Genomic DNA, 26864 nt, shown 5'->3' with positions numbered 1-26864 from the left:
AAAAACATAATTCATCCTGACTGGATTGGATCCCTATTGAGCACATCCCCTCAATCTAAACAACTGACATCAATATTGGTGCCTTTGTCACAGCAAGCCAATATTATTTTCATGAGGCTTAATAGGTTGAGTTAAAAAATAAGAAAGGAGCAATTACTTTAATGAGATTATATTATAGGCCAAGTAGCTAATTGGGAGAGAGAGGATCAGATGTGTAGACAGATTGCAGAAGGATGCACGAACCACAGGGCTGTTGTTGTGAGAGATTTTAGCTATAGGTTTAACTGTTCTGCTTGCTGACACGTATTGCGAAACTAAAGATGCCGTCTTGACTGAATGATTGGAGCATTGTGTACAGATATCGGTTTCTTTTTGCGTGAGGTTATTATCTGTTATCTGCAAAACCAAAAGCGCCTATGAACGGGTCTGAGTAATGTAATTTAGGTGGTTTTGATAAAATTGCAACTCCCTGACTAAGCTGTTTAAGGAACTAATGTGTGCTAGTCTACACATACACTTGTTTGTTTGGCAGTATATAAACCCATGTCATCTGTACTCTTGAGGAAATGTCACCCGGGGCAGTTCCCCTGTGATATCACGTAATAAAGTCTCATTCTCCATAAGACCGAAACCTCAATCGATTTCTCTGACAATCTGGCGTAGTTGCCAGGAGCCATAAAAAATGGGATCAGGACAGAGAGAACGCTGCTCGATGGGAAAATAGTGGCCGTGACCCAGACCTGAGGCCGAATGCCTAGAGGGGGTGGGAAGAAAAATATCCCACGAGAGGAAGGGCAAGGGAAACGGGGACGAAGGACCCCAACTAAATTTAAGTAAAATTGATTTCTCTGACAGTCCCAGTTGATGACTTTGAGTTCTCCAATATTGACTGGGACTTACTCAGAGAATTAGACAGAGCGGATTTTGCTAGGTGCTTTCAAGAAGGTTTACTTGAACAGTATGTGGACAGTCCGACTCGAGAAGGGACCATACTGGTCCTTGTATTGGGGAATAAGCCTGGCCAGGTGACTGGAATTACAGTGGTAGAAGAATGTGGGGATAGTGATCATAACTCCATATGTTTTAAGATTGTTTTGTTTTGGGACAGGACTGGATGATTGGGCAAAGTTAGAATGTAATTAGGCAGGAACTAAGGAGGGTAGATTGGGATCAGTTGTTATTGGTTAAGTCCACTGAGGACATGTGGGAGCAGTGACTAGTGGGATGCCACAAGGCTCAGCACTGGGATCCCAGCTATTTACAATATATATTGATGATTTAGATGAAGGAATTAAATGTAACATCTCCAAGTTTGCGAATGACACAAATCTGGTTGGCAGTGTGAGCTGCGATGAGGATGCTATGAGGCTGCAGGGTGACTTGGATAGGTTGGGTGAGTGGGCAGATGCATGACAGATGCAGTATAATGTGGATAAATGTGAGGTTATCCACTTTGGTGGCAAGAACAGGAAGGCAGATTATCATCTGAATGGTGTCAGATTAGGAAAAGGGGAGGTGCAACGAGACCTGGCCTTGTACATCAGTCACTGAAAGTAAGCATGCAGGGACAGCAGCTAGTGAAGAAAGCAAATGGCATGTTGGGCTTCATAGCAAGAGAATTTGTGTATAGGAGCAGGGAGGTACTACTGCAGTTGTACAAGGCCCTGGTGAGACCACACCTGGAGTATTGTGCGCAGTTTTGGTCTCTTAATTTGAGGAAGAACATTATTGCTATTGAGAGAATGCAGCGTCGGTTCACCAGGTTAATTCACGGGATGCCGGGACTGTCATAAAATGAAAGCATAGATAATCCGGGCATATTATCATTGGAATTTAGAAGTATGAGAGCGGATCTTATAGAAATATATAAAATTCTTAAGGGATTGGACAGGCTAGATGCAGGAAAAATGTTCCCGGTGTTAGGGAGTCCAGAAACAAGGGTCACAGTTTGAGAATAAGGAGTAGGTCATTTAGAACTGAAATGAGGAAAAACATTTTCACCCAGAGAGATGTGAATCTGTGGAATTCTCTGCCACAGAAGGCAGTGGAGGCCAATTCACTGAATGTTTTCAAGAGAGAGGTAGATATAGCTCTCAGGGGTAATGGAATAAAGTGATATGGGGAGAAAGCAGGAACGGGGTACTGTTTTAGGATGACCAGCCATGACCATATTGAATGGCCGTGCTGGCTCAAAGGGTCAAATGGCCTACTCTTGCACCTATTTTCTATGTTTAAAGGCCAGCAGATCAAAGTGCAGGATCAGCATGTTCCAGTAAGGAGGGAGTGACAAGGATAGCAAGGTAAGGGAACCGTGGATGACTAAAGAAGTTACAAAATGAAGTGTATATCAGGTTTAAGAAGGTGGCATCACACAGGGATTATGAGGAATATAAGGTGAGTAGGAAGGAACTCAAGTGGGCAATTAGAAAGGCCAGGAGGGGCCATAAAATATCAATGGCGAGATGGATTCAGGAAAATCCCAAGGCATTTTATATGTACGATCAAAATAGGGTGACCATGGAGATGGTCGGAAAACTGAAAGATAAAGGTGAAAATCCATGCTTGGAGACAGTTAATGTTGGCGAGGTACTAAACGAGAACTTTGCATCTGTATTCACTGAGAAGGGCTTGGAGAACAGCAAGATCAGTATGGAGAATACAAATATGCTAGGGCAGTTCGTGATCGAGGTGCTCAGTCTCTTGAAGAACATTAAGGTGGATACGTCCCCATGGCATGATGGGATCTATCCCAAGTTATTGCGGAAGGCAAGAGAGGAGATTGCAGGTGCTTAGCCAAGGAACTTTGTTTCCTCTCTAGCCACAAGCGAGGTCCTGGAACACAAAAGAGCTGGCAAAAATAGCGAGAATCCAAGGGAATTACAGGCTGGTGAGACTCATGTCAGTGGTGGGGAAACTATTGGAGCAAATTCTTCAATGATACTTTATTGTCACATGTACCTAGGTACGGTGAAACTCTATTATTGTATACAATACACAAAGTACACAATACGGAAGAGAATTAGCTAATTAGGGATAGCTAGCACAGCTTTTATGCAGCAGGTCATGTCTCACCAACTTGATTGAGGTTTTTGAGGTGACAAAGGAGATTGATGTAGGTAGGGTGGTGGATGGTGTATACATGAATTTTAGTAAAGCTTTTGAATATGGTCCCTCATGGTAGGCGAATCCAGAAGATTAAAATGTATGGGATTCACAATGACTTGGTCGTACAGATTCTGAACTTGCTTATTCATAGAAGACAGAGGGTTGTGGTGGAAGGTAAATATTCTGGCTGGAGATCTGTGACCCATGTAGGGACCCATGCTTGAACCTCTGCTTATTTTTATTCTTATATATAAAAATAAATAACCTGGATGTAAAAGTAAATGGGTTGGTGAGAAAGCTTGCTGATGACACCAATGTTGAAGGAGTTGCAGAAAGCGAGGAAGGTACAGGAAGATACAGCAGGATATTGCTGCAGAAATGGCAGATGGAGACTAACCAAAGCAAGCGCGAGGTGTTGCACTTTAGGTGGTTGAAAGGATGGAGAGAATACAGTTAACGACAAAACCCTTAACCAGCATTGATGTGCAGAGGGATTTTGGAGTCCAATTTCACAGCACACTGAAGTTGGCTGCACAAGTAAATAGGGTGGGAAGGAAGGCATATGGTATCCTTGCCTTAATTGCTCTGGGTATTGAATTCAAGAGTCAGGAAGTCATATGCAGCCATAGGACTTTGATTGGGCCGCATTTGTACCATTGTGTGCAGTTCAGGTTGCCCCATTCCAGGGGAAATGTGTTAGGTTTGGAGAGTGTGCAGAGGAGATTTGCCAATATGTTGCCTGGATTTGAGGTTTTCCGCTACACGGAGAGATGAGAGAGACTTGATTATTTTCTTTGGAGCATCAGAGGTTGAGGGGAGACTTTATAGAAGTAAATTATGAGGCATAGATACCGTAGACAGTCAGAACTTTTTTCCAAGCGTGGAAATGTCCAAAACTGGAGGGCATAGCAAAAGGCAACTTCAACTTGAATATGTCACAGGATCCAAGTAGGAAAATAATTTATGGGAAGATAATTAAAGTGATGATAGCTCACCACGATAATTAAATGCTGATATTGAAAACGCATAATGACACATTCCAATGAACACATGGAATTATTTTCCTTTTCAGAAGCAGAGTAAAGACCCTAAATTTTACTGTTCTTCACCTAACAATCCTAACTTTATCTTTTTTTTCTTCTGGTTCAGTGAACCTTTCTGGCTCTTGTAAATAATCAATGCTGGTCTTTATTATTGTAAGATTTAAAAAGCTTACTTATCACATTGCATTTTTACATTTTTCCAAATAAAATGTCAGACTTCTTCCTATTTTACCTGTGCAGAAAATCCATTGAAGAAGGAATACCAAAAGTGAACTAAAGTAAATGCAAAGTTTTTGTAGAAGAAGTATTTTAAAAACTTGCACATCCGGATGTATGACCACCTCCCATGAACCAGGAGCAGACGCTGCAGGAAACGAAATTGCCCAAAAGCATAGTCACTTGACATGACTGCCTGCATGCCTTCTTGGCCACTGATCCCTACGCCAATATGAGCAGCTGCAGTAGGGAATAAACAAAATCTACTGTCATTGTCAGCTTCATTTAAACACCGCATTTTAAGCAGAAATGAACATAGTCAAACTATTGAAGGTAGACAAAAATGCTGGAGAAACTCAGCGGGTGAGGCAGCATCTATGGAGCGAAGGAATAGGTGGCGTTTCGGGTCGAGACCCTTCTTCAGACCTGTACCATAGTCAAACTATTGGTGCATTAATAATCAAAAACCTTTGAAAGACACAAAATGCTGGAATAATTGAATTGGAGAAAATAGATCGGCGACGTTTCGGGTCGGGATTCTTCTTCAGTCTGACAAGCTTTCCTTCTCTTTCTCCCCATAACCTTCTGCCCCCCTCTCCCCCAGGCTGACCCCTCCCCTCCTAAACAATTCAATCCTTGTCGATCCTCGAACTGCACCATTTGCAACTCTCTCATGCTTTTGTCTCACACCTTTGTGTTCACCTCTGGCCTTTGTCCAACCATCGCCTATCAAAACCTAACCTCACCCGCTATGACCTGCCATGCTTCAGACTGCCCCTCCACTATTCCTGTCAGCTGCCATGCTTTGACAATCACCCACCCTTGCAATCAGTCTGAAGAAGGGTCCCGACCTGAAACGTTACCTATCCATTTTCTCCAGGGTTGCTGCCTGAACGGCTGGGTTACTCCAGCATTTTGTGCTCTTTCTTGGGAAAGCAGCACCTGCAGTTCCTTGTTTCTACAATTCAAAATGTTAGCAGTACTGTCTACCCTAGTTTTATTACAACCCTCTGGATTTTGGTTATAGGGGACAGAGCATCCCCACAATAATCAGACATCACCGTCTCTTTAAGAACACAAGATACGAGATACACAGCGCAGTCCATGAAATTAACAAACAATTGCTTTGCTGAACACTTGTGCAATGATATTCTTATAAACAATGTAACAAACAGCCTTTAGTATTTTTAGCTGCAGTGGGGCAGCACGTTGGCATAGAGCTACTGCCTCAAGGCCCTGTCACACTTTCCCGAGTTACTCACGAACTCTCCTGGGTTTTCCCCTTGATTCGAACTCGGGGAATGTCGCTAAAGTCAGTAGCGAGCTTGTAGGAGCCCGATGTTTTGTAGCGGCTCGTAATGCCAGCCGTAGGAACTCGGGGCATCAGATAAATCGGGACATTTTTTTAACATATTGAAAAATGTCCACGAGTTTAAAAAATAGCCCAGAGTACCTATGAACGGCTATTACCGTAATTCTTCGAGTTCGAATCAAGGGGGAAACTCGGGAGAGTTCATGAATAACTCGGGAAAGTGGGACAGGGCCTTTACAGCGCCAGAGACCCAGGTTTGAACGCGACTACAGGTGCTGTCTGCACAGAGTTTATACGTTCTCCCCGAACAACCTATGTACCTGCACTCCAAGATTCCTCTGCTCCACCACATTCCCAGGGCCCTATCATTCACTGCGTAGTTCCTGCCCATATTAGACTTCCCAAAGTACACCACCTCACATTTCTCAGTACTAAATTCCACCAACCATTCCTTAGCCCACCTGGCCAACCGATCAAGATCCTGCTGCAATTCTTGACATCCATCTTCACTATCTACACTTTCATTTGCAAACTTGCTAATAAATGCAATGTACGTTCGCAGCCAAATAATGATATAGATGACAAACAGCAATGGGCCCAGCACTCAACCAAGAAGCTCCACACTAATCACAGGCCTCCAGTCCCAAAAGCAACCTTCCACTATCATACTCTGCTTCCTTCCCTAAAGCCAATTTTCTATCCATTCAGCTATCGCTCTTTGAATCCCATGCAATCTAACATTCATGTACACAACATCTACAGCTCTGCCCTCATCAACCTTTTTGGTCATGTCTTCAAAAAAAATCAATCAGATTTGTGAGACATGTCCTCCTACATACAAAACCATGCTGACTATCACTAATCAGCCCTTGCCCATCCAAATGTCTGTATAACCTATCCCTCAGAATACTCTGCAGTAACTTACCAACTTCAGATGTTAAACTCACTGACCAAAAGTTCCAAGTATTTTCCCTGCAGCCCTTCTTGAAAAGAGGTACAACGTTTGCCACCAACCAGTCTCTCTCCGGCACCTCTCCTGTATTTAAGGACGACTCGTAAATTTCAACCAGGGCTCCCGCAATTTCCTCTCTAGTTTCCCGCAATGTCCTCGGATATATCTGATCAGGCCCTGGAGATTTGTCTACCTTCAAACATGATAGTACCTTCAGTACTTCCTCGACGGTAACTCTGACCCTCAAAGTTGGCCTTGCCCCAATTGAGCATTTTAACACGTCGACCCTCTCCATCCCTATCCATAACTATCTTAAACCTAATCCAACTGTGGTCACTGGTCCCCAAAGGCTCCTCCACACACACTTCATTAACTTGCCCTTCCCAATTTCCCAATACTAGATCCAGCATTGCCCTCTCACGTGTGGGGGCCTCCACATACTGCTTAAGAACTCCTGAACACTTTTGAGGAAATGCAGCTCATCTGAACCCTTCAAGCTATGATTTTCCCAGTCTATATTGGGAAAGTTGAAATCCCCTACTACAGCAACCTTATTTGACCTGTAGCTGTCTGCAATCCCCTGGCACATTTGTTCTTCTAATTCCCACGGACTATTCTGGGGTCTGTAGTACACCCCCAACAAGGTGATCATCCCTTTTTTGTTCCTCTACCCAAATAGCCTCACTCTATGAACCGTCCGTTATGTCACCTATGAACACAGTGTGACATCCGCCTTATCCAACAATGCAACACCTCCCTCCTCTTTTTCCCATCACCCATTTCAGTCATTATCCCTCTGTGATTTATGACTTCTGAGCTAAAGAATTTGGTTATGCAATTTAACGTATCTTTGCTAATTTCAAAAGAGATGAAACTGCAGAGATTATAAACTAATTTTCTCAGGCGAAATGATTCACAAGTTCTCCAAAAAGCCAAATAACATTTCTTCAATACAACCAGTCATGTTGAATGCATATTACACTTCAGCTGAAGGAGGTTTTTAAATTAATAACATCCATTTTCTAAAAATGATCAGTTCAATTTCAAAAATCCTAACGCATCAGAATTGTTTGAAATCGAACTGAAACCATGTGACGGATTGAGAAATCCTCAAGGTTTCACTATCTCTGGGAGGAATCTATTCCATTACCATACTATGCACTCTGCATCCAACCTTCCTCTAACCATGTTTTTAAAAGCATATTATTTCGAAAAGCAAAACAAAAATTATTGGATTGCGTGTTTCAGATGCCCCAGTTCGATTTTGTAACAGACATCGATTCAATGCTAAAACAATGCCAATTAGTTAATGTCCTTTCATTCTTCCCCTCTTAGGGTTCAATTCAAACCAATATGTAGCAAGGAAAAATGTTTAGAAATAGTAGGTAAAAGTAGAATTACAAAAGAGATCATTGCACGAACATGCCTTGAACTCACTTTTAATCATGTTAACATCATTCGCTCCATCTCCAATTGCCAGGGTAATTGCTTTCTTATATTTTTTCACTAAGCTCACGACCATGGCTTTCTGTTTGGGGGTGACGCGGCAGCAGATTACAGCAGAACACTGACAGGCCAAATCTACAAAATCTTTCTGCCTTATTTCTTTAGCAGCTTCATTGATTTGATTCTTTTCCATTTGCATCTTCTTCTCACTCTCAGTTTTCGGTCGCTTGAACCATTTCTTTTTTCTTCTTTTCTTTTCTTTGAGTATTTCATTCTGGAAAAGAAATATATTTAAAAAAAAACCCATGGGAACATGACTAAACCATTTGGCCAATCAAGCCTGTTCTCCCATTTATTAAGACCATTGTCCATCAATCTGCATGTGTTTCCTCCCGATCCCTTCATACCTTTGGTTAAAGAGATACTCTCAGATACTTCCATGCATGAAAATAAATAAGAGACAGCATATGTAGAGAGAGAAGCAGCATATGTAGAGAGAGAAACATTAAGAATGTTCACTAATAGTGAAGATGGAGATCGCACTGTGTCTGGCTACACAGTCATGAGTATAGAGTGAGTAGAGCAGGGGGCTGAGCACACAGCCTTGAGGTGCTCCAGTACTGATTGTTCATGAGGAAATATTTTTGCCAATTCGAACAGACTATGGTCTGTGGATGAGGAAGTCGAGGATCCAATTGCAGAGGGATGCGTAGAGACCCAGTTCTGTGAGCTTGGTAACCAGCTTGGAGGGGATAATGGTATTGAATGCCGAGCTGCAGTCTATAACCAACAGCCTGACAAAAGTGTTTTTATTGTCCAAGTGGTCCAGTGCAGAGTGGAGAGCCAGTGAGATTGCATCCACCATTGATCTGTTGTGATGGTAGGCAAACTGCAGAGGGTCAAGGTTCTTGTTGAGGTAGGAGTTGATATCCATTCTCAAAGCACTTCACCACCACAGATGTTAGTGCCACTGGTCGACAGTCGTTGAGGCACGTCACCTTACTCTTCTTGGACACCGGTATTATTGATGCCCTCTTAAAGCAGGCATTAAATCCATGACTCAAATTCCTCACAAAGTCGTTTTTGGAAAACCCATGCGGTCATGGGCAGAACGCACAAACTCTGTATAGACAGTACCCGGTCAGGATCGAACCCGGGTCTCTGGCGTTATAATGTAGTAACTCTGCCACTGCATCACCATGCCGCCCCGATGGGTTCCTTCCCTCATATGACAGAATTTTTCCTCGTCTTTGTTCTCAATCGAGTGGGCACCCAGTGCCTGAGCCATAGAAGGCAGAAAGTGCATTGTAAGAATCTACAAGGAAGGAAACTGATGCAATTGTGCTAACTCTGGAGAGATCGCCCTGCCATGTGGCAGAGAGCAGTCCATTGCCAAAGTCCTCACCTGCATCCACATCATGGCCAAGGATTATCACAGTACGCTGAAAGGGCACTGCACTAGCAATTCATTCTTGATAAAGTGGACCATGATACAGGATACAGTGGACCATGGAATTTTAATTTCCCGATTACAGCGCCAAGTGGGCATTTGTGGCAGTGCCCTGGGATGGTTCAGGTCCTATCTGGCAGACAGAACCATGCGTGTAAGCCTTGCTGGCTTTGAATCCTCCTCCACTCCCTTGGCATATGGGGTTCCACAGGGCTCAATTTTAGGGCTCCTGCTCTTCTCTCTATACCTACTTCCTCTGGGCTCAATTTTAAGAAGGCATGGCATCTCCTTTCACTTTTACGCAGATGATAGCCAGTTATATATGCCACTCAGGAAAGAAGACGACTATTCTCTAAAATCACTTCTGTCTTGTCTTGAGGACATTAAGTCCTGGATGGCCTTAAACTTTCTGGGACTTAATGAAAAAAAGACAGAGGTGATTTTGTTTGGCCCCAATGGCTGCCGTGAACCTCCCTTTGTTGACTTGGGTCCACTGGCATTGTCCGTAAAGCCAACAGTTTTAAACCTGGGTTTTAGGATGGACGGTGATTTTAAACTAGATAAACAAATAGGCGCGGTGGTTAAGTCCAGCTTCTTTCACCTAAGGAAGCTGGCAAAGGTGAAGCCCATCCTCGAGCGGCAGCATTTTGAAACAGTAATCCATGCCTTTATTACATCTAGGCTGGATTACTGTAACGCACTCTACTCTGGAGTCGCACGAGCTTCATTGGCTCGTCTCCAGCTGGTTCAAAATGCTGCCGCTCGCCTTTTAACCGGAACTCGAAAGAGGGAGCACATTACACCAATTTTGGCCTCCCTTCACTGGCTCCCAGTGCACTTTCGAGTTCATTTTAAAATTATTTTATTTGTTTTCAAATCGTTGAATGGGCTCGCCCCGCCTTACCTCTCTGAGCTGCTCCACCTATATGCTCCTGCCCGGTGCCTCAGGTCAGCTGCTCCTTGAGGTACCAAGGTCTAAGCGGAAGCTCAGAGGGGATAGAGCCTTTTCTGTTGCTGCTCCGGCACTCTGGAACACCTTGCCGTTGCACATCAGACAGGCCCCCTCACTGTCCATCTTCAAATCCTCCCTAAAAACTCATTTTTATTCTCTGGCTTTCGACACTGGCTGAGACATTGCTCCAGTTCTTAGTGCTTTTAATGTCTTTTAATTTTTACTGTTTTTTAGTCCTTCGTTTTACGTTTTTTAATGGTTTGTAATAACTTTTTGTCCATGAGTTCTCATGTACAGCACTTTGTGGCAACTGCGGTTGTTTAAAGTGCCTTATAAATAAAGTTATTATTATTATTATTATAAAGTGCAAAGTGAGATTTTCTAAAGTTCTACTAACCCCCTATTTCTTTTTGATCTTATTTAACGTGCATCAAAGATAATATTTTGTTGTAAAATCTGTTTTGCGTTTTAAAGCCACAAGTAACTTTAATTTAACATGTTTAATTATAAGAGTAAATGTAATTCTGAATTTAGACACACCCAGAATAATTATCTATTGAACTCAATACAGAGCAATCTGTTGTAAAATGCCCCTTGTCTGTAGAAGGTGCATTAAAATGATATGATATGCCATTGGACCAGAAATTAGCCCATTTGTACAGCTGTAGATTTTGTTTTGCACACATAAAAATTGAACAACACTAAGTACTTACCAACCAAGAGCCAGTGATTATCATTGCAGGGTTTTCATCACTTTTGAAGATATTTTGTGTGGGCTCTCTGGGGGTCAAATCTGTTCCTTGCATTTTCGTGAGCATGGTACTGAAAATATATTTAATAACATTAATATAATATAAATTTATGGCAACAGTACTGCAGATACGATGCCGATTATACTCAGCACCACTCTTGCTGCACAAGATCACAGTTCTTTAGTGCATTCAGATATCTTTTTGAACAAATATTGCTTACAAAATATGATTTTGTATTGCTTACATTATAAGATTTGTAATGTTCCGTGGAAGGGATCCCTTCTGGAACAGTTGGATGTTAAAAAAAAAAAAAATTGTCCATCCTAAAGCTACAAAGCTATTAATCAGATATGCATTAATCAAGAGGTATTCAGTATTCAGTATTTATTTAATATCATTTTAACTGAGTACTTGCATACACAGATGAAACGAAGAAACCGTTTCTCGATCAGTTTCTATTCATTGTAGCTAATAAAAACAGGATAAATACACAGAGCTTTAAAAAATTAAAATTACCATATCTAAAAACAAAAAGCAGGCGTAAAAATTACAATCATATTAAAACAGACATTCCGACCGACAGTGGCTTTGCTTTGACAGGAGCCTAGCTGTCAAATTATGGGCGAGGTTGAATGTGTTGGTGAACGATATATGGGGAGGGGACAAAGTCTGTTAATCAGTCTTATTGCCTGTGGGAAGAAGCTGTGTAGCATCCTGCTGGTTTTGCAGCTGATGCTCCTGTACCTCTTCCCAGATGGCAGAATGGAGAAGATGTGGTGTGATGGGTGGTAGGGGTCCTGGATGATGGAGATGGCTCTGCTGATGCTCCGCTTCTTATAGATCTCCACCAGGAAAGGGAGTGGGGCACCAATGATCCTGCTGGCTATCTTCACTATCCTGTTGAGTTGATTTTGCTCATAAGCCTTGCAGCTCCCAAACCAGGAAGTGATGCCGTAGGTCAATATACTCTCGATGGTGACCCTGTAGAAGGTCGTTAGATGAACCGTAGGGAGACCTGGTTTCTTTAGTCTCCGGAGAGGGTGGAGCCGCTGCTGAGCTCTTTTGATGACTGCTGTGGTGTTGGTCGTTGAGGTCAGGTCATCCGCCCGGTGAAGTCCCAAGAACTTCACTCTGCTGACCCTCTCCACAGCAGCACCATCAATATGCAGCGGAGTGTGATGGTGTTTTCCAGCCCTCACCATTTCCTTAGTCTTTTCCACATTGAAGGTGAGATTGTGAGATCTGCACCACTCTGTAAGCAGCTCCACCTCCATCCTGTATGCCGATTCATTGTTGTCGCTGATGAGACCCAACACTGTTGTGTCATCAGCGAACTTGTTGATATAATTATTGCTGAGTCTGGCAGTACAGTCATGAGTAAGCAGACTAAACAGCAGGGGGCTTAGGACACAGCCTTGGGGTGAGCCAGTGCTCACAGCGATGGTTCTTGATGTCCGACTGCCCACCCTGACTCTCTGCTGCCGTTGTGTCAGAAAGTTAAGGACCCAGTTGCAAGTGCCAGTATCCACCTTCAACAGCTTCAGCTTCTCCACCAGCTGCTGTGGGATGATTGTGTTAAAAGCGGAGCTGAAGTCTATAAAGAGGATCCTGGCGTAGGTGTTCTTCCGGTCGAGATGTGATAGTGCGAGGTTGTGTTGTAGAGACTGCGTCCTCTGTGGACCGGTTGGCTCTATAAGCGAACTGCAGTGGGTCTAGGTCGGCAGGGAGACAATTTTATGGGAGTCATGGGAGCATTACATCTTGATACATTCATGTAAGCTGCAACCCATATACATAATAACCCATAAAATAACCCATTTACTGGACTTCTGTGCTCCACCTGCCACCATGTGGTGTTTCAGGATCTTAAGTTGGGACATGGTCTTCATGTCAGCATAGTGCTGTTGCTTCTCCCAAGTTGGGCTGGGGCTTCCAATCCCAGAAAACTTGTATTTGTAAATAGTTAGCCTGTGGTCATTCAAAATCTGATGTATAGTTATTACTGTTGAGTAATCACATCTTCCTTGTTTCATGTGGGAGCGTAGCCAGGAGTCTCTTTACACAGGTGCCAGCTAATAATGACGAATTGAGGATAGTCTGATGCTTTGAATACCCAGGGTCTTGTTGCCACCTAATGTGTTGGGATTACAGCGTGGACACAAGCCCTTTGGCCCAGCTGACCTCTTAATGCACCATTGGTGGCGAAAAAATCCAAACAGATTGCAGAACCTGTAAATCTGAAACTGAAACCAATTACTAGAAGTTTAATTCCAGTAAATAGCATATGTGAGAGAGAAACAGAACTGAAAGAGATTTCAAAGTTAGTTATGAGTGTCTAATTGCCATATTCACTCTGACTGCTACAATTTACTTTCTTGTTGCTGGATCTTGATAGGGACATTAAACCCTTCCATGCCCATTCTACACAGGGCTTTCATTATCTTGTAGGTTTCAATGCTCATCCTTCTAAACTCCAGTGAGTAACTGCATCAGATTCCTGAAGAATGGTCTCGACCCAAAACATCACCCATTCCTTCTCTCCAGAGATGCTGCCTGTTCCGATGGGTTACTCCAACATTTTGTGTCTATCTTCCCGGAGCAGTCTCTATTCAGAGTTCCCTCTTAACAGGGGATTGTGAGAAAATTTTCACTTAAAAAATGCTATCATTCCTAACCTGTGACTGTTCAGTTAAGAAACACCAGAGTCTATTTTTTTTGGAAGCACACAGGACTGTCAAGCACCTCCTAGTCCAGCAGTAGCAGTCTACAAGTCCCACCTTGGCCTAAATCACCTTAGAACTAGAGTGGAAGTTATACTTATACATAAAGTAATGCTAAAAATGACCAAGAACAGTGACTGCACAACAAAAACAGAGGATTTTACAAATAAAATTGCTGTGGAAATAAATGGGCCTTATATCTTCTATTTTGGTAAATATATACTTACTTAATTTCCTCTCCATCATAAAGGGTCATTTCATTAGTAAGCAATTGACAGGAAAAACCAATGTTTTCAGCAGTTTCTAGTTTAAACAAATTGTTTTTATTAGAACACAATCTATTTAAATGAGATTAAATACAACATTTAGGAAAACAGCAGACTTGAATTTCTCTGTTATTACTTTTCATTTTCATAGAATTAAGTTACATGTAGGTCCACACAAAAGTAAATCAGTTCCAATTCTGCCCGAACGTCTCATTATTAAATCTCAAACATCAAGAAGTTTACAGCTATATTTTATCACTAGCTGTTTCAATTTGAACATTTTCTCACCAGGAATATACAATCACATGCTGTGCCTCAGACTAAAACTCTGAGTCATAGAGTGATTCAGTGTGGAAATAGGCCCTTCGGCCCAACTTCCCCACACCGACCAACAATGTCCCCGCTACACTAGTACTACCTGCCTGCATTTGGTCCATTTCCCTCCAAACTTGTCCTATCCATGTACCTGTCCAACCATTTCTTAAATGTTGGGATAGTCCCAGCCTCAACTACCTCCTCTGGCAGCTTGTTCCAAAAATCTACCACCCTTTGTGTGAAAAGGTTACCCCTCAGATTCCTATTAAATCCTTTCCCCTTCACCTTGAACCTATGTCCTCTGATCCTCAATGTACCTACTCTGGGCATGAGACTCTGCAACTACTCAATCTATTCCTCTCTTGATGGGAAACACTCATCTTAAACTATACACTCATCTAAAACTTTATGAAGGGCATGTTACAATCTGCTTTTATCTAATATCCAAATCAGAACATCCTCTATTTTGATTTGCGTACATTTAAAATTGCTCACATCCCAAAACCTCATCGACAGAAAATAGGTGTGAATATCACTGTAGTAAAAATGGGAAAGCAAGAGATGCAATGATATGAGGCAAGAGGTTTCCTTTTTCTTGTTTACTTGGAAACAGCCATTATTTCTTGAGCTGGTGGATTAAAAAGTGGAATCTTTGTTCTTGTCAACAAATTCCTCCATTCACTGCATATCCCTGAAAGCCTCTCAAATAGATACATAGAAAATAGGTGCAGGAGTAGGCCATTCGGCCCTTCGAGCCTGCACCGCCATTCAATATGATCATGCCAGGAACATATCTGTCTCCACCACCACCACTCAGCAGTGTATTCCAGGCACCCACTACTCTGTGTAAAAGAAAATTGCTGTACATTATCTTCAAATGCTCCCCCTCTCACCTTAAAGCTTTGCCCTCTAATCTTTGACATTTCCACCATAGGAAAAAGGTTCTACCCGTCTACCCTATCTGTGCCCCTCATAATTGTATACTTCAATCAGGTCTCCCCTCAGCATCCGATGTTCCAGAGAAAACAATCCATGTGTGTCCAACCTCTACTTAGAGCTAATATCTTCTAATCCAGTTCCCATTCTGGTAAACTTCTTTTGAATGACAGATTGAGGGATGAGAGGAGTAAGAGAAAACTACAATGGTGGAGTGGTGGTCAAGGTGAGAATAGAATCAGAAAGCTACCAGAGGGATAGAGGTCAAGTTGAAGTCTCAAGCTTGTATTTCTGAGACATATTCTAAGAAATGTACAATTTCCCAGAATCAATGACTGAGGCATTTCTCATTGAATAACCCCAAAATAGGTTTTGCAAGTATTGAGAAAGAGCTGCTTCTGTTTAAAAGCCCTGTCCCACTGCACGAGTTCATTCATGTGCTCTCCCGAGTTTAAAAAAAAAATCAAACTCGTAGAATGAACGTAACGTAGGACTTTGGAAATATATTAAGATGATATTAAACAAAATATGAATACAAATATCATGATTGTATCTGGGTGAATGTTTTTTATTTTTTGTCTGCACAAGGTAAAGATTTATTTTATGTGTATAGAATTATGAGACATAGATAGGGTAGGTAGTCAGAAACTTTATCCCAGGGTGGAAATGTCAATAACTAGTGCACAGAGCTTTAAGGAAAGAGGGGCAAAGTCCAAAAGGACACATGTGGGACAGAGTTTTATTTAAATAACAAAGGACGTTGGGTGCCTGGAACGTGCTGCCAGAGGAAGTGGTGGAGTCACATGCAATAGTGGAACGTTAGAGGCTTTCACTTTGGCACATGTATATGCAAGTCATGGAGGGTTATGGATGATGTGCAAGCAGTTTAGATTAGTTTATCTTGGCATCATGTTCAGTAGAGATATCGCAGACAAGAGGGAATGTTCCTGTGCTGTCCTGTTCCATGTTATATGTTCACAAAATCTTGTTTAAATTTACACGAGGAGAATTACTCGTGCTAAATTTTCATTCCCAAAAATACTGCAGAATTTCAAATTAAATCATAATAGTACTTTATTAGCCAAGTATGTTTTGCAACATACGAGATTCAGCTAATCCAGTGCTCATTACTACTTGGTGATATAGAGCAGCAATGAAACACTGCAATGAAAAATATCAGGTTCAATTTCAATCCAGGTTTCCAATTTGAAACAACACCCAAATCACTTGGAAGTTTTAAATATTGTTGTTGGGTTGAATTAGAATTCAACAGGTTGAATTAAAACTACCACTGCAAAAATGTAATTGTTATGTATCATTACCTTTTTTGTCACCTGTTAAAACCCAAAAATGAAAACTAATTGGCTGAACAGGACTTTGGAAATATATTAAGATGATATTAAACAAAATATGAATACAAATATCATGATTGTATCTGGGTGAATGTTTTTTATTTTTTGTCTGCACAAGGTAAAGATTTATTTTATGTGTATAGAATTATGAGACATAGATAGGGTAGCAAGTCAGAAACTTTATCCCAGGGTGGAAAGGACTGTGCTGGACAGCTGGCGGAGGTATTCACGAGAATCTTCAATCTATCTCTATCTCTGGCAACGGTCCCCAAGTGCCTGAAAACAGCCACCATAGTGCCGGTGCCGAAAAAGTCCAAAATCACCAACCTCAACGACTACCGGCCGGTTGCCCTGACTCCAATCCCTATGAAGTGCTTCGAAAGGCTGGTCCTCTCCCATATTAAATCCAGCATCCCTGCCTCACTGGACTCCCATCAATTTGCATACAGGGCAAATAGATCGACAGAGGATGCCATCTCTCTGGCCCTTCACACTGTCCTGACTCACCTGGACAGACAGGGCACGTATGTGAGGATGCTCTTCATTGACTATAGCTCTGCATTCAATACGGTCATCCCCACCAAGCTCACCACCAAACTCCACCAGCTAGGCCTCAGCTCACCGATATGCGCTTGGATCCTGAACTTTCTCACGGAGCGACCGCAGGCAGTGAGACTGGGCCTGCACCTGTCCTCCACCATCACCCTGAGCACCGGCACACCACAGGGTTGTGTACTAAGCCCCATGCTCTACTCCCTCTTCACTCACGACTGTGTCCCTGCATTCGACACCAACACCATCGTGAAGTGTGCAGACGACACAACAGTGATTGGGCTGATCACCAACGGTGATGAAACAAACTACAGAGCGGAGGTGCAGAACCTGGCGGACTGGTGCGCCAATAACAACTTGGCACTAAACACCTCCAAGACCAAGGAGCTGATTATTGACTTCAGGAGGTCCCATTCTGGAGAATACGCCCCAATCTCCATTTACGGGGAAAGTGTGGAGAGCGTGTCCAGCTTTAAGTTTCTGGGCACTCACATTTCAGAAGACCTCACATGGTCCACAAACACCGCCACGCTGGTCAAGAAGGCACAGCAATGACTGTTCTTCCTGAGGACATTAAAAAAGACTGGTCTGCCCCAACAGCTGCTGACAACGTTCTACCGCTGCACCACAGAGAGCATACTAACGTATGGCATCTCAGTGTGGTATCTCAGCTGCACGGAGGCAGAGAGGAGAGCTCTTCAGCGCGTCGTCAACAGAGCGCAGCCGATCATCGGGACAGAGCTACCAGCCTTGGAGGGCATCTACCACACGCGGTGCCTCAGGAAGGCCCTCAGCATCCATAAGGACTCATTACACCCCTGCCACGGTCTGTTTCAACTACTTCCCTCCGGCAGACGTTACAAGGCCTTCTACGCCCGAACCTCCAGACTCAGGAACAGTTTTATCCCAAGTGCTATAGCGGCTCTGAACCGGCCCTAATGAGTGCCCCCCCACCCACCCCTTTTGGACAGTCTCCCTCAGATGGTCACGTCAATCAATTCAGCTTGCTTATTTATGTATTGTATTTATTTACCTTTCTTGTACATCAGTGGAGCTGCACACTAAATCTCGTTGCACTGACGTGCAATGACAATAAAAGATATTATTATTATTATTATTAAATGTCAATAACTAGTGCACAGAGCTTTAAGGAAAGAGGGGCAAAGTCCAAAAGGACACATGTGGGACAGAGTTTTATTTAAATAACAGAGGACGTTGGGTGCCTGGAACGTGCTGCCAGAGAAAGTGGTGGAGTCCCATTCAATAGTGGAACATTAGATGCTTTCACTTTGGCACATGTATATGCAAGTCATGGAGGGTTATGGATGATGTGCAAGCAGTTTAGATTAGTTTATCTTGGCATCATGTTCAGTAGAGATATCGCGGACAAGAGGGAATGTTCCTGTGCTGTCCTGTTCCATGTTATATGTTCACAAAATCTTGTTTAAATTTACACGAGGAGAATTACTCGTGCTAAATTTTCATTCCCAAAAATTCTGCAGAATTTCAAATTAAATCATAATAGTACTTTATTAGCCAAGTATGTTTTGCAACATACGAGATTCAGCTAATCCAGTGCTCATTACTACTTGGTGATATAGAACAGCAATGAAACACTGCAATGAAAAATATCAGGTTCAATTTCAATCCAGGTTTCCAATTTGAAACAACACCCAAATCACTTGGAAGTTTTAAATATTGTTGTTGGGTTGAATTAGAATTCAACAGGTTGAATTAAAACTACCACCGCAAAAATTTAATTGTTATGTATCATTACCTTTTTTGTCACCTGTTAAAACCCAAATTTTAATTTCTCCTTTTTTTAGAGTTGCAATGGTCTCGGGAACACCATCTTGCAGTTTATCCTCTATTGCTGTTGCTCCGAGAAGCTGGAATAGATGATAAAGCGAATGGCATGTTTTAAAGTAATGAACAAACAAAAAACAAAATGTCAGTACACTAAAGGCTACTGGCATACAAGTATGCAAAATTCATAATTATGGAGAAACAAACTGAACAAATTCATAATTATGGAGAAACAATTTGAATTAGCCTATTATGGTTAGCACTATTATTATTATTTTTTAATATATGCACACTAAATTTGTTGTTGTTTATTATGGTGTTTGCAGAGTATTATGTATACATATCTGTTGTGTGGTTGCAAGAAAGAATTTCATTGTTCCATTTTCGGACATACACTTAGTGTTCAAGTTCCACTTGAACATCCACTCCTAATCATGTTAGCATACATTTCAATATTAACAAAATCCCTATTAAAACATCCAAGTCATTCTCTTCAAATATGCCATTTGGTACCCAGTTCTCCAACCTGACCAATTTTAGTGTAAAGGTGACTCTCCTGAATTCCTCCAAGATTTTTTTTCTCATAATTAATTTCCTTAAGCGGCTTTTTCACGGGGCGACTTGACGCAAGAGTTAACTAGAGTTTAACATCGTGGGAACCTCGTGCGATAACAGTACGGCATTCGTGGACCACCGTGGACCACCGTCGCGCTAACGGCAGGTAATCGTGTAACTTGGTCACTCGGGAGAAAATTCAAGAAAGTTTGAATTTCTCCAAGAGTGACTTGTACACTTGTGGTTGAGCATTGCAACATTGTATGAACATAGTGGCCAGTGCGATATCCGTGCGATATCCGTAATAACTCTTGCGGGTACCGTACGAACGGTGAGTAACTGAGCAGTTTGATTGTCAGTGCTTGGTTTACCTCATTGTTAAATAAATATATTTTTTACTATCAGATTGATGTCTGCAATTCTTCATTAACACATCACTACAAGATGAATGTCTCTAATGTTATAATCCCTCTCATGCTGAAACACAAAATAGTTGAAGGGAGGTGAAATAATCACATTTTCATTCTTTTTCATTTTTGAGTGTTCAGGTACCTCACTTGCTGAGCTTTTTTACTCCAGCAGTTTGTGTCTCTTTTTGTCTAAAGCAGTTTCTAAGACTGTAGGAACTCCGCGGGCCAGGCAGCAACTACGGAGGGAAATGGACAGGCGACACTTTCTTCAGGCTGCATTATCTCTCTCCCCCCCCCCCCCCCCCCCCCCCTACTCCCACCCACACACACAAATGCTGGAGAAACTCAGCGGGTGCAGCAGCATCTATGGAACGAAGGAAATAGGCAACGTTTCGGCCCGAAACGTTGCCTATGTCCTTCGCTCCATAGATGCTGCTGCACCCGCTGAGTTTCTCCAGCATTATTGTGTGTGGGTGGAAGTAGGGGGGAGGGGGGGGGAGAGAGAGATACTTGCATAGAGGCACAAAAGTTAAAGAAAGGGCAGATAAACAGAGAGGGGGGGGGGGGGGGACTTCCCTCAGTGCCCATCTGTTACCATTAATTGGACAGTTCGGTCTGTGAAACGCAACACGCCAGCCCCGACATCCAGCCCGGTGGTCAGTCCTTTTGAAGATAGACACCAGTTGCTTGGAGCAACTCAGCCGGACAGGCAGCAACTCTGGAGAGAAGGAACGGGTGGCGTTTCGGGTCGAGAGCCTTCTTCAGACTGAGGTCAATCCTCTGCATGGATAACAGGAGTCCCAGCCAACACGACAATCGCCCGCTGCACAGTCTCGGAGCTTCCACTGCGAAAACGGTGCCTACATTTGAGCACTTATGTGACTGAACCATCCTAACACCAATAACAGAGCATTCCTGAACTACTACCTACCTCATTCGAGACCCTCGGAATGGGTGACGTTTCGGGACGAGACTCTGAAGAAGGGTCTCGAACCGAAACGTCACACATTCCTTCTCTCCAGAGATGCTGCCCGTCCCGCTGTGTTACTCCAGCATTTCGTGTCTATCTTCCGTATGCTCTGTGATGGTCATCTCGGAGTCAAGTGGCAACTCTGGTCTGTAGACACGAGGAACTGCAGACGCAGGAATCACGAGCAAAACACAGAGCGTTGGACGAGCCTGACCCTTTGAGTTCCTCCATCACTTTGTGTTGAAGTCAGGTCTGGACATTGCTTGGCTCAGTCTCAGGCGCCGGCTAACTAGGAAGGTCGAGTCAAAGTCCAGCACTAACACTCAAGAAATAACGTTTGCGGCCTGATGTTCCCAATATTTAATTGAAATCATTAATAAAGTAAATAAATAGATACCGGTCTAATCAGTATCTACGGGATTGGACAGGCTAGATGCAGGAAGAATGTTCCCGATGTTGGGGGAGTCCAGAACCAGGGTCCCAGTTTTACAGTCTACCGTGGGAACTCTTTAACTCAGTAAAGTAAAGTAGCCTTTATTGTCATATCAGCGCACAGGCAGCAGTTGATTGTTGCTCTATTCAGTTTCCCAGGGGGTCGGTACGGGACTGGAGTTGGGAGGGAAAGGTGGGGGAGTCGAGGGAGAGGAGGGGGAGACAGATGGGGGTGTCTTCATTTACTGGCGGCGCGTGTCTGTCACTGAAACAGGCAGGTGAGATTTCACATCCACCTTGTGTGTGCCTCTCTCTCTCTCTCTCCCTCTCTCCCTCTTACACAGGCTGAGAGACTCTGCCTCTGTTGTAACAATAGGATTGTTTATTTAAGTACTGTTGTACGGGGGACTGGTTTAGAGGTGACACCGGGGGGCGCGGCCCAGTTCGGAGGATGACTGCACAAAGACAATAAAGTTCAAGTAAGCAAGACTGCTTTAATCGTCCATTATGTATAGTCCAGATAGAGACAGAACATAATGAAACATCTGTGACTGTACGTCTCTTTCTCCCCCTCTCCCACACACAGTAAGACCGAGGTACTGTGCTCAGTCCATCTGTGTCTCCCACATACACAGTAAAACATGTCTCCAAATGAGCCAATTCAACCAAGGGAGGATATTTATAGTATGTGAAAAAAAAGTGACATCATTTGTGCCACGTGATGATTTAACAACACTTCACAATGTTCATTCAAGATTTAACGGGAAAGCTCGGGAGACGGACAAGTCACTCGCACAAATAACAGAAATGCCGAGTACCGTGGGAACTCTTTATCTACCCCCCGTTATATCGTGTGATATCGTGCTAGACCACGACCACTTCACTCTGGTTACATCTTGCGTCAAGTCGCCCCGTGAAAAAGCCGCATTATAATGTAGAAGGAGATTATTTAGTACATGCTATCTCTCTGGGCAATCCCACCTTCCCAACTCTCCACACAGTTAAAAGCTTGTATTTTACATTCATACAGAATATTTCATCCCAGGAAATGAGTCTCCAGGAATTTAAACTTAATCTGTAGGGTATTGGCATGTCAATTTGGACAAGATTTCTGCTGACAGTCCCAAATGGAGAATTCTAAACCATTAAAAAAAACTAAAATTAGGTAAAAATAAATTCCAGAAATATTTGCAGAACAAACAAGATTTATCTTCTTCGCAGATCACTAATTTGAAACAATTAAGAATATCAAAATATCAAAAACGAGAAAAACTAATTTAAAACCTAGGTTTAGAATTTCCACTAGTGTAATCTGTATACAGCCGTGTCCCTTCTAAACCCTTACTTACATTGAGCAAATACTCCAATTAAACTAAGTTCTTAAAGAAATATCAATGTAACCAACAATGTATTGCTGGAACTCTACTTCCCACAGAAACAGTTTGAATGCTTGATGGGTCAAAAGTTCAAAATCATTGAAGAATTTAGAAATTAGACATTTTTTTGTCAAAGTATAGAATTTTTCTTGAGGAAATTGAAGCTTAAAATATTAAAAATCATTAAAACAAGAACTTCTCTTCTTGTTAACGAAGGATCCAGTGTCAGAATGACAGTGGCAAACACATGCGAGGGATAATGGGACTTGAACATTCATTCCCGTTTGTGTACAATTCCTTAATTTGCTATTAGTTACAGGTATAAATGTCCCCATTTCCAGGTGGAACTCTTGGCTTTTGACTTTTTCCAAATAGCAGGTACAGACTGGGCTGTGAGCCATGATAAACTGATCATGGGATAACAATGACCATTTAATAGAAAAAGTAAGTGATCCGAAAAGAAAGCATAAATACCATCAAATTTTTCTCAATTTCTTCATAAACTTTGTCGAGTGCTGCATCACGGTTGCTTGTGGAAACGCTGGCTGCTTGAAACCTGATATTCCATTTTGTAAATTCCCCTTCACTGATGTCTTTGTATGAAAGGCACAAAGTTCTGAGTGTCTCATCTGCAAATACCTATGAAACAGAGTTATGGGATTAATGTGTAAGCCAAGAAATTTCAACCAAGGATAGACAAAAAGCTGGAATAACTCAGCGGGTCAGACAGCATCAGACCCACAGAGTTACTCCAGCTTTTTGAGTCTAACTTCAATTTAAACCAGTGTCTGCACAAGTCATTTCTGCCTCTAGGTGGTAGCCAAGTGCAGAAAATTCATAAAGGTGAACAACGAATGAAATGAGATTACCAGAGGTAGGCTTACTGTGGTAGAAAATTGAATTGACAACGAATTTAGTCCTTTATGTTCTCAACCCATCTCATAGGAGTCAGAGAGTCACACAGCATGAAAACAGACCCTTTGCTCAACTTACCCACACCCACTACGATGCTTCATCTACACTAGTCCCGCCTGCCTGCCTTTGACCCATACCCTTCTAAACCTTCCCTTTCCATGCAGCTGTTCTAATAGCAGGATACTCCCTTCTGTAAATAGCTTTTCCCAAAGACACACACAAATCTGGAGTAACTCAGTCGGTTGGGCAGGATATCTGGATTAAAGGAATAGAGGAGATTTTGGGTCGAGACCCTCGAGCTTTTTGTATGTCTGTCTTCAGTTTAAACCAGTATATGCAGTTCCTCCCTACACAATATTTTTTCCAGTCTCAATATTTCTCCCCCTTGAAGGCGAGGGGGAGCAAGACTAAACTGAGACACTCATGTAATGTTCACCTCATGTGGAAATCATCAAAAGATAGGGCGGATTTTTGTCAGACTGGGAATGGGATAGAGAACGGTGAATAAATATGTTGAATGGAAGCTTAAAGTCTCGTACCCTGAAGAACAATGTTCTGCAAAGACAGAATGCACTTTGATTCACGACAGAACAGGTCAAATTTTGAATAGCAGGTATTGAAGTAAAAGTAGAGAAGGCTCGCCTTTTCATCTAGATATTGTATTTGGAGCCTTGGAGAGAAGGAAGTGAAAGACTTTGTATGGAATCTTCTTAATCTCCATGGGAATATGCCATGTGAGGACTGATTGAAGAGTGAAGCAGGGTGATGAAGAGAGAATAGCTTACTTGGAATGGTAAGAGGCAGAGAGGCAAGGGGACTTCTATGTTGGAATCGTACTGGATATTTGCTGGCTCATGTGCACCAGGAATTGAGAGAGTAATTTTGAGAGCAATTCCATTCTTTAGGCAGTTTGTTTCATTCTGCTGCAGTGTCAAAACAGGTTCTACCCCTGTCATAACAATACCATCATTCTGTTGTCCAGTTAACCAGTTTCTCATTAGGCAAAGAAGATCTCTGCATGTAATATATTCAACAAGTCTTGTATTTACCCGGGAGCTTTCATGGGAAGGAGCACGGATCACAGCAGGGAAAAGAATGAAAATGAGAGGCAACAACAGTCCAATAGCAAAGGTGGCAGCAGCAAGAACAGAGGCAACAGATCTGCGGGAGCCAGCGAACATGATCATCATTACTCTGGTTCAGTGTGGGTCCCTGCTCTAAACATCACACGAAAAATAACCATTTATCTAAATAAAATCAGAACCTGGTGGAAGATATTTTCCTGAAGATATTCAACCAGCAGGCTGAATTGTTTAGAGTGTTAGTTTACTGGGCATCAACTGAGCCTTATGCACCTTAAAACTACAAGATGAGTCGTCAAATTAAACCTGGTCCCCAGAAGATTGGCCAGAACCTCTTTTTCATTATTCTTTTAAATGCAAGGTCATCGGAAAGAAACATAGTTCCCCACGTTTATTTCTTTTATACCCTGAGATTCAGTGGTGAAGTCGAGCATGAATAAATCTCTTTTTTTACATCTCCTACAAGAGAACAAGAAGAATCTGAAGAAGGGTCTTGATCCGAAACGTCACCCATTCCCTCTCTCTAGAGATACTGCCTGTCCAGCTGAGTTACTCAAGCTTTTTACGTCTCAGAAGAATTTTAAACCAATTGACTCTCAAATAAAGTAATATTGTAAAATAAGTTTTCACTCAAATACTTTGCAAGCAAAGATAATCATAAACCATGAACTATGATGTAAAGCACAACAATAGATTGGATTTTCTAAAAATATTTGGGCAGTCTAACTTCAACCTATGCACAATTGGTCATGGAAAATCTAGTCTATTGTTATTTATGGACAGTTAATTTGTGACATTGTAAGAGATGTGCACAGGCACAAATGTGTTAGCAAGAAACTCAATTCTCTTTACCTTCAAATCTTCGTCTGTAGAATCTTTGATTGGGTTGTTTGGATGTAACCTCTCATAGATCATTGTATCAGCACCTTTACAGTAGAGTTTGATTTTACCTTCTGGGTCTCTCACTGGAAGTAAATAACAGTTCGTAACTCACCTTTAAGCAAAGCAAATACTTGAAACCATTTTAAGATCGGGATGTAATGCTAGGTCTTATTTGATTGATCACAATGAGCTATTTTTTCCAATATAAACAAGTTTCCCCATAGAATACATCTTGTCCTTTTCAAAACAGATCGTTGAATATTAGATGCCAACTTCACTTTCCAATTTCTATGTATTGTAGATTGAATATTCACTTAAATCTTAACTATAATAACATTTCTTCTAAATGTATCATTACTCAGTTGAGAGTTTAGCAATATGGTGTGGAATCAGGCCCTGTGGTCCAACAAGTCCACGCTGACTATCGATCACCCGTACACTAGTTCAATGTTATTTCATTTCCACATCCTACACAGTTGGGGCAATTTAAAGAAGCCAATTAATCTGCAAACCTGTACATCTTTTGAAACTGGAAGAAAACCAGTGCACCTGGAGAATACCCACAGTCTCAGTGAGAACATACAAACTGAGCACAGACTGCACCTAGAGGTCCCTGAAATGTCATCTATCCATGTCCTCCATAGATGCTGCCTGACCCGCTGAATTACTCCAGCGCATCATGTCTTCTCTCTATACAATAGACAATTGTCTTTGACATGAAATGTCAACAGTTTGCACTGATGTTGCCCCTTTTGCTGAGTACTTCCACAGAGTTTCCTTTTTTTTAAATTTTATTTCATTTGTCCAGAATCAACACTTGTTTGATTTTCATTATGACACTGAGAGATTTCTGAATTGGGTGCCAGAACAAAAAGCAGTAGCATGAGCTTGGTTGGATGGTTTGAAAAACTATTTAAAAAAAGTTTGCAGAAAATAAGAGACAGGATAGATTTGAGAAGGGAATTCTAGAGAACTGCTTATAAGGCGGTAAATTTTTCATCAATGAATGATAAAGGAAATTTAGTGAGGAAACAATACAGCGTTATGGTAGAGCAAAGTCACAAATA

General features: G+C 42.1%; 1 protein-coding gene across 2 annotated transcripts in view; it reads right to left on the bottom strand.

Moving 5' to 3' along the window:
* The window catches only part of atp8b1 (ATPase phospholipid transporting 8B1), a 142264-nt gene that overhangs the window by 14405 nt on the left and 100995 nt on the right, over positions 1 to 26864 (bottom strand). For both annotated transcript variants that reach the window (XM_033033018.1, XM_033033009.1), the window contains exons 17-23: positions 25768 to 25880; positions 23393 to 23557; positions 19147 to 19258; positions 14176 to 14251; positions 11190 to 11298; positions 8066 to 8348; positions 4381 to 4604 (exon numbers count right to left, since the gene is read on the bottom strand). In XM_033033018.1, the coding sequence (XP_032888909.1) occupies positions 4381 to 4604; positions 8066 to 8348; positions 11190 to 11298; positions 14176 to 14251; positions 19147 to 19258; positions 23393 to 23557; positions 25768 to 25880 (1082 nt within the window). The remainder of the gene's footprint in view (positions 1 to 4380; positions 4605 to 8065; positions 8349 to 11189; positions 11299 to 14175; positions 14252 to 19146; positions 19259 to 23392; positions 23558 to 25767; positions 25881 to 26864) is intronic.

This window comes from Amblyraja radiata, chromosome 1, assembly GCF_010909765.2.
Source record: "Amblyraja radiata isolate CabotCenter1 chromosome 1, sAmbRad1.1.pri, whole genome shotgun sequence".
NCBI classification, from domain to species: Eukaryota; Metazoa; Chordata; class Chondrichthyes; order Rajiformes; family Rajidae; genus Amblyraja; species Amblyraja radiata.
The sequence above is the reverse complement of the archived record's forward strand: the minus strand, read 5'-3'. Positions and strand labels throughout refer to the sequence as shown.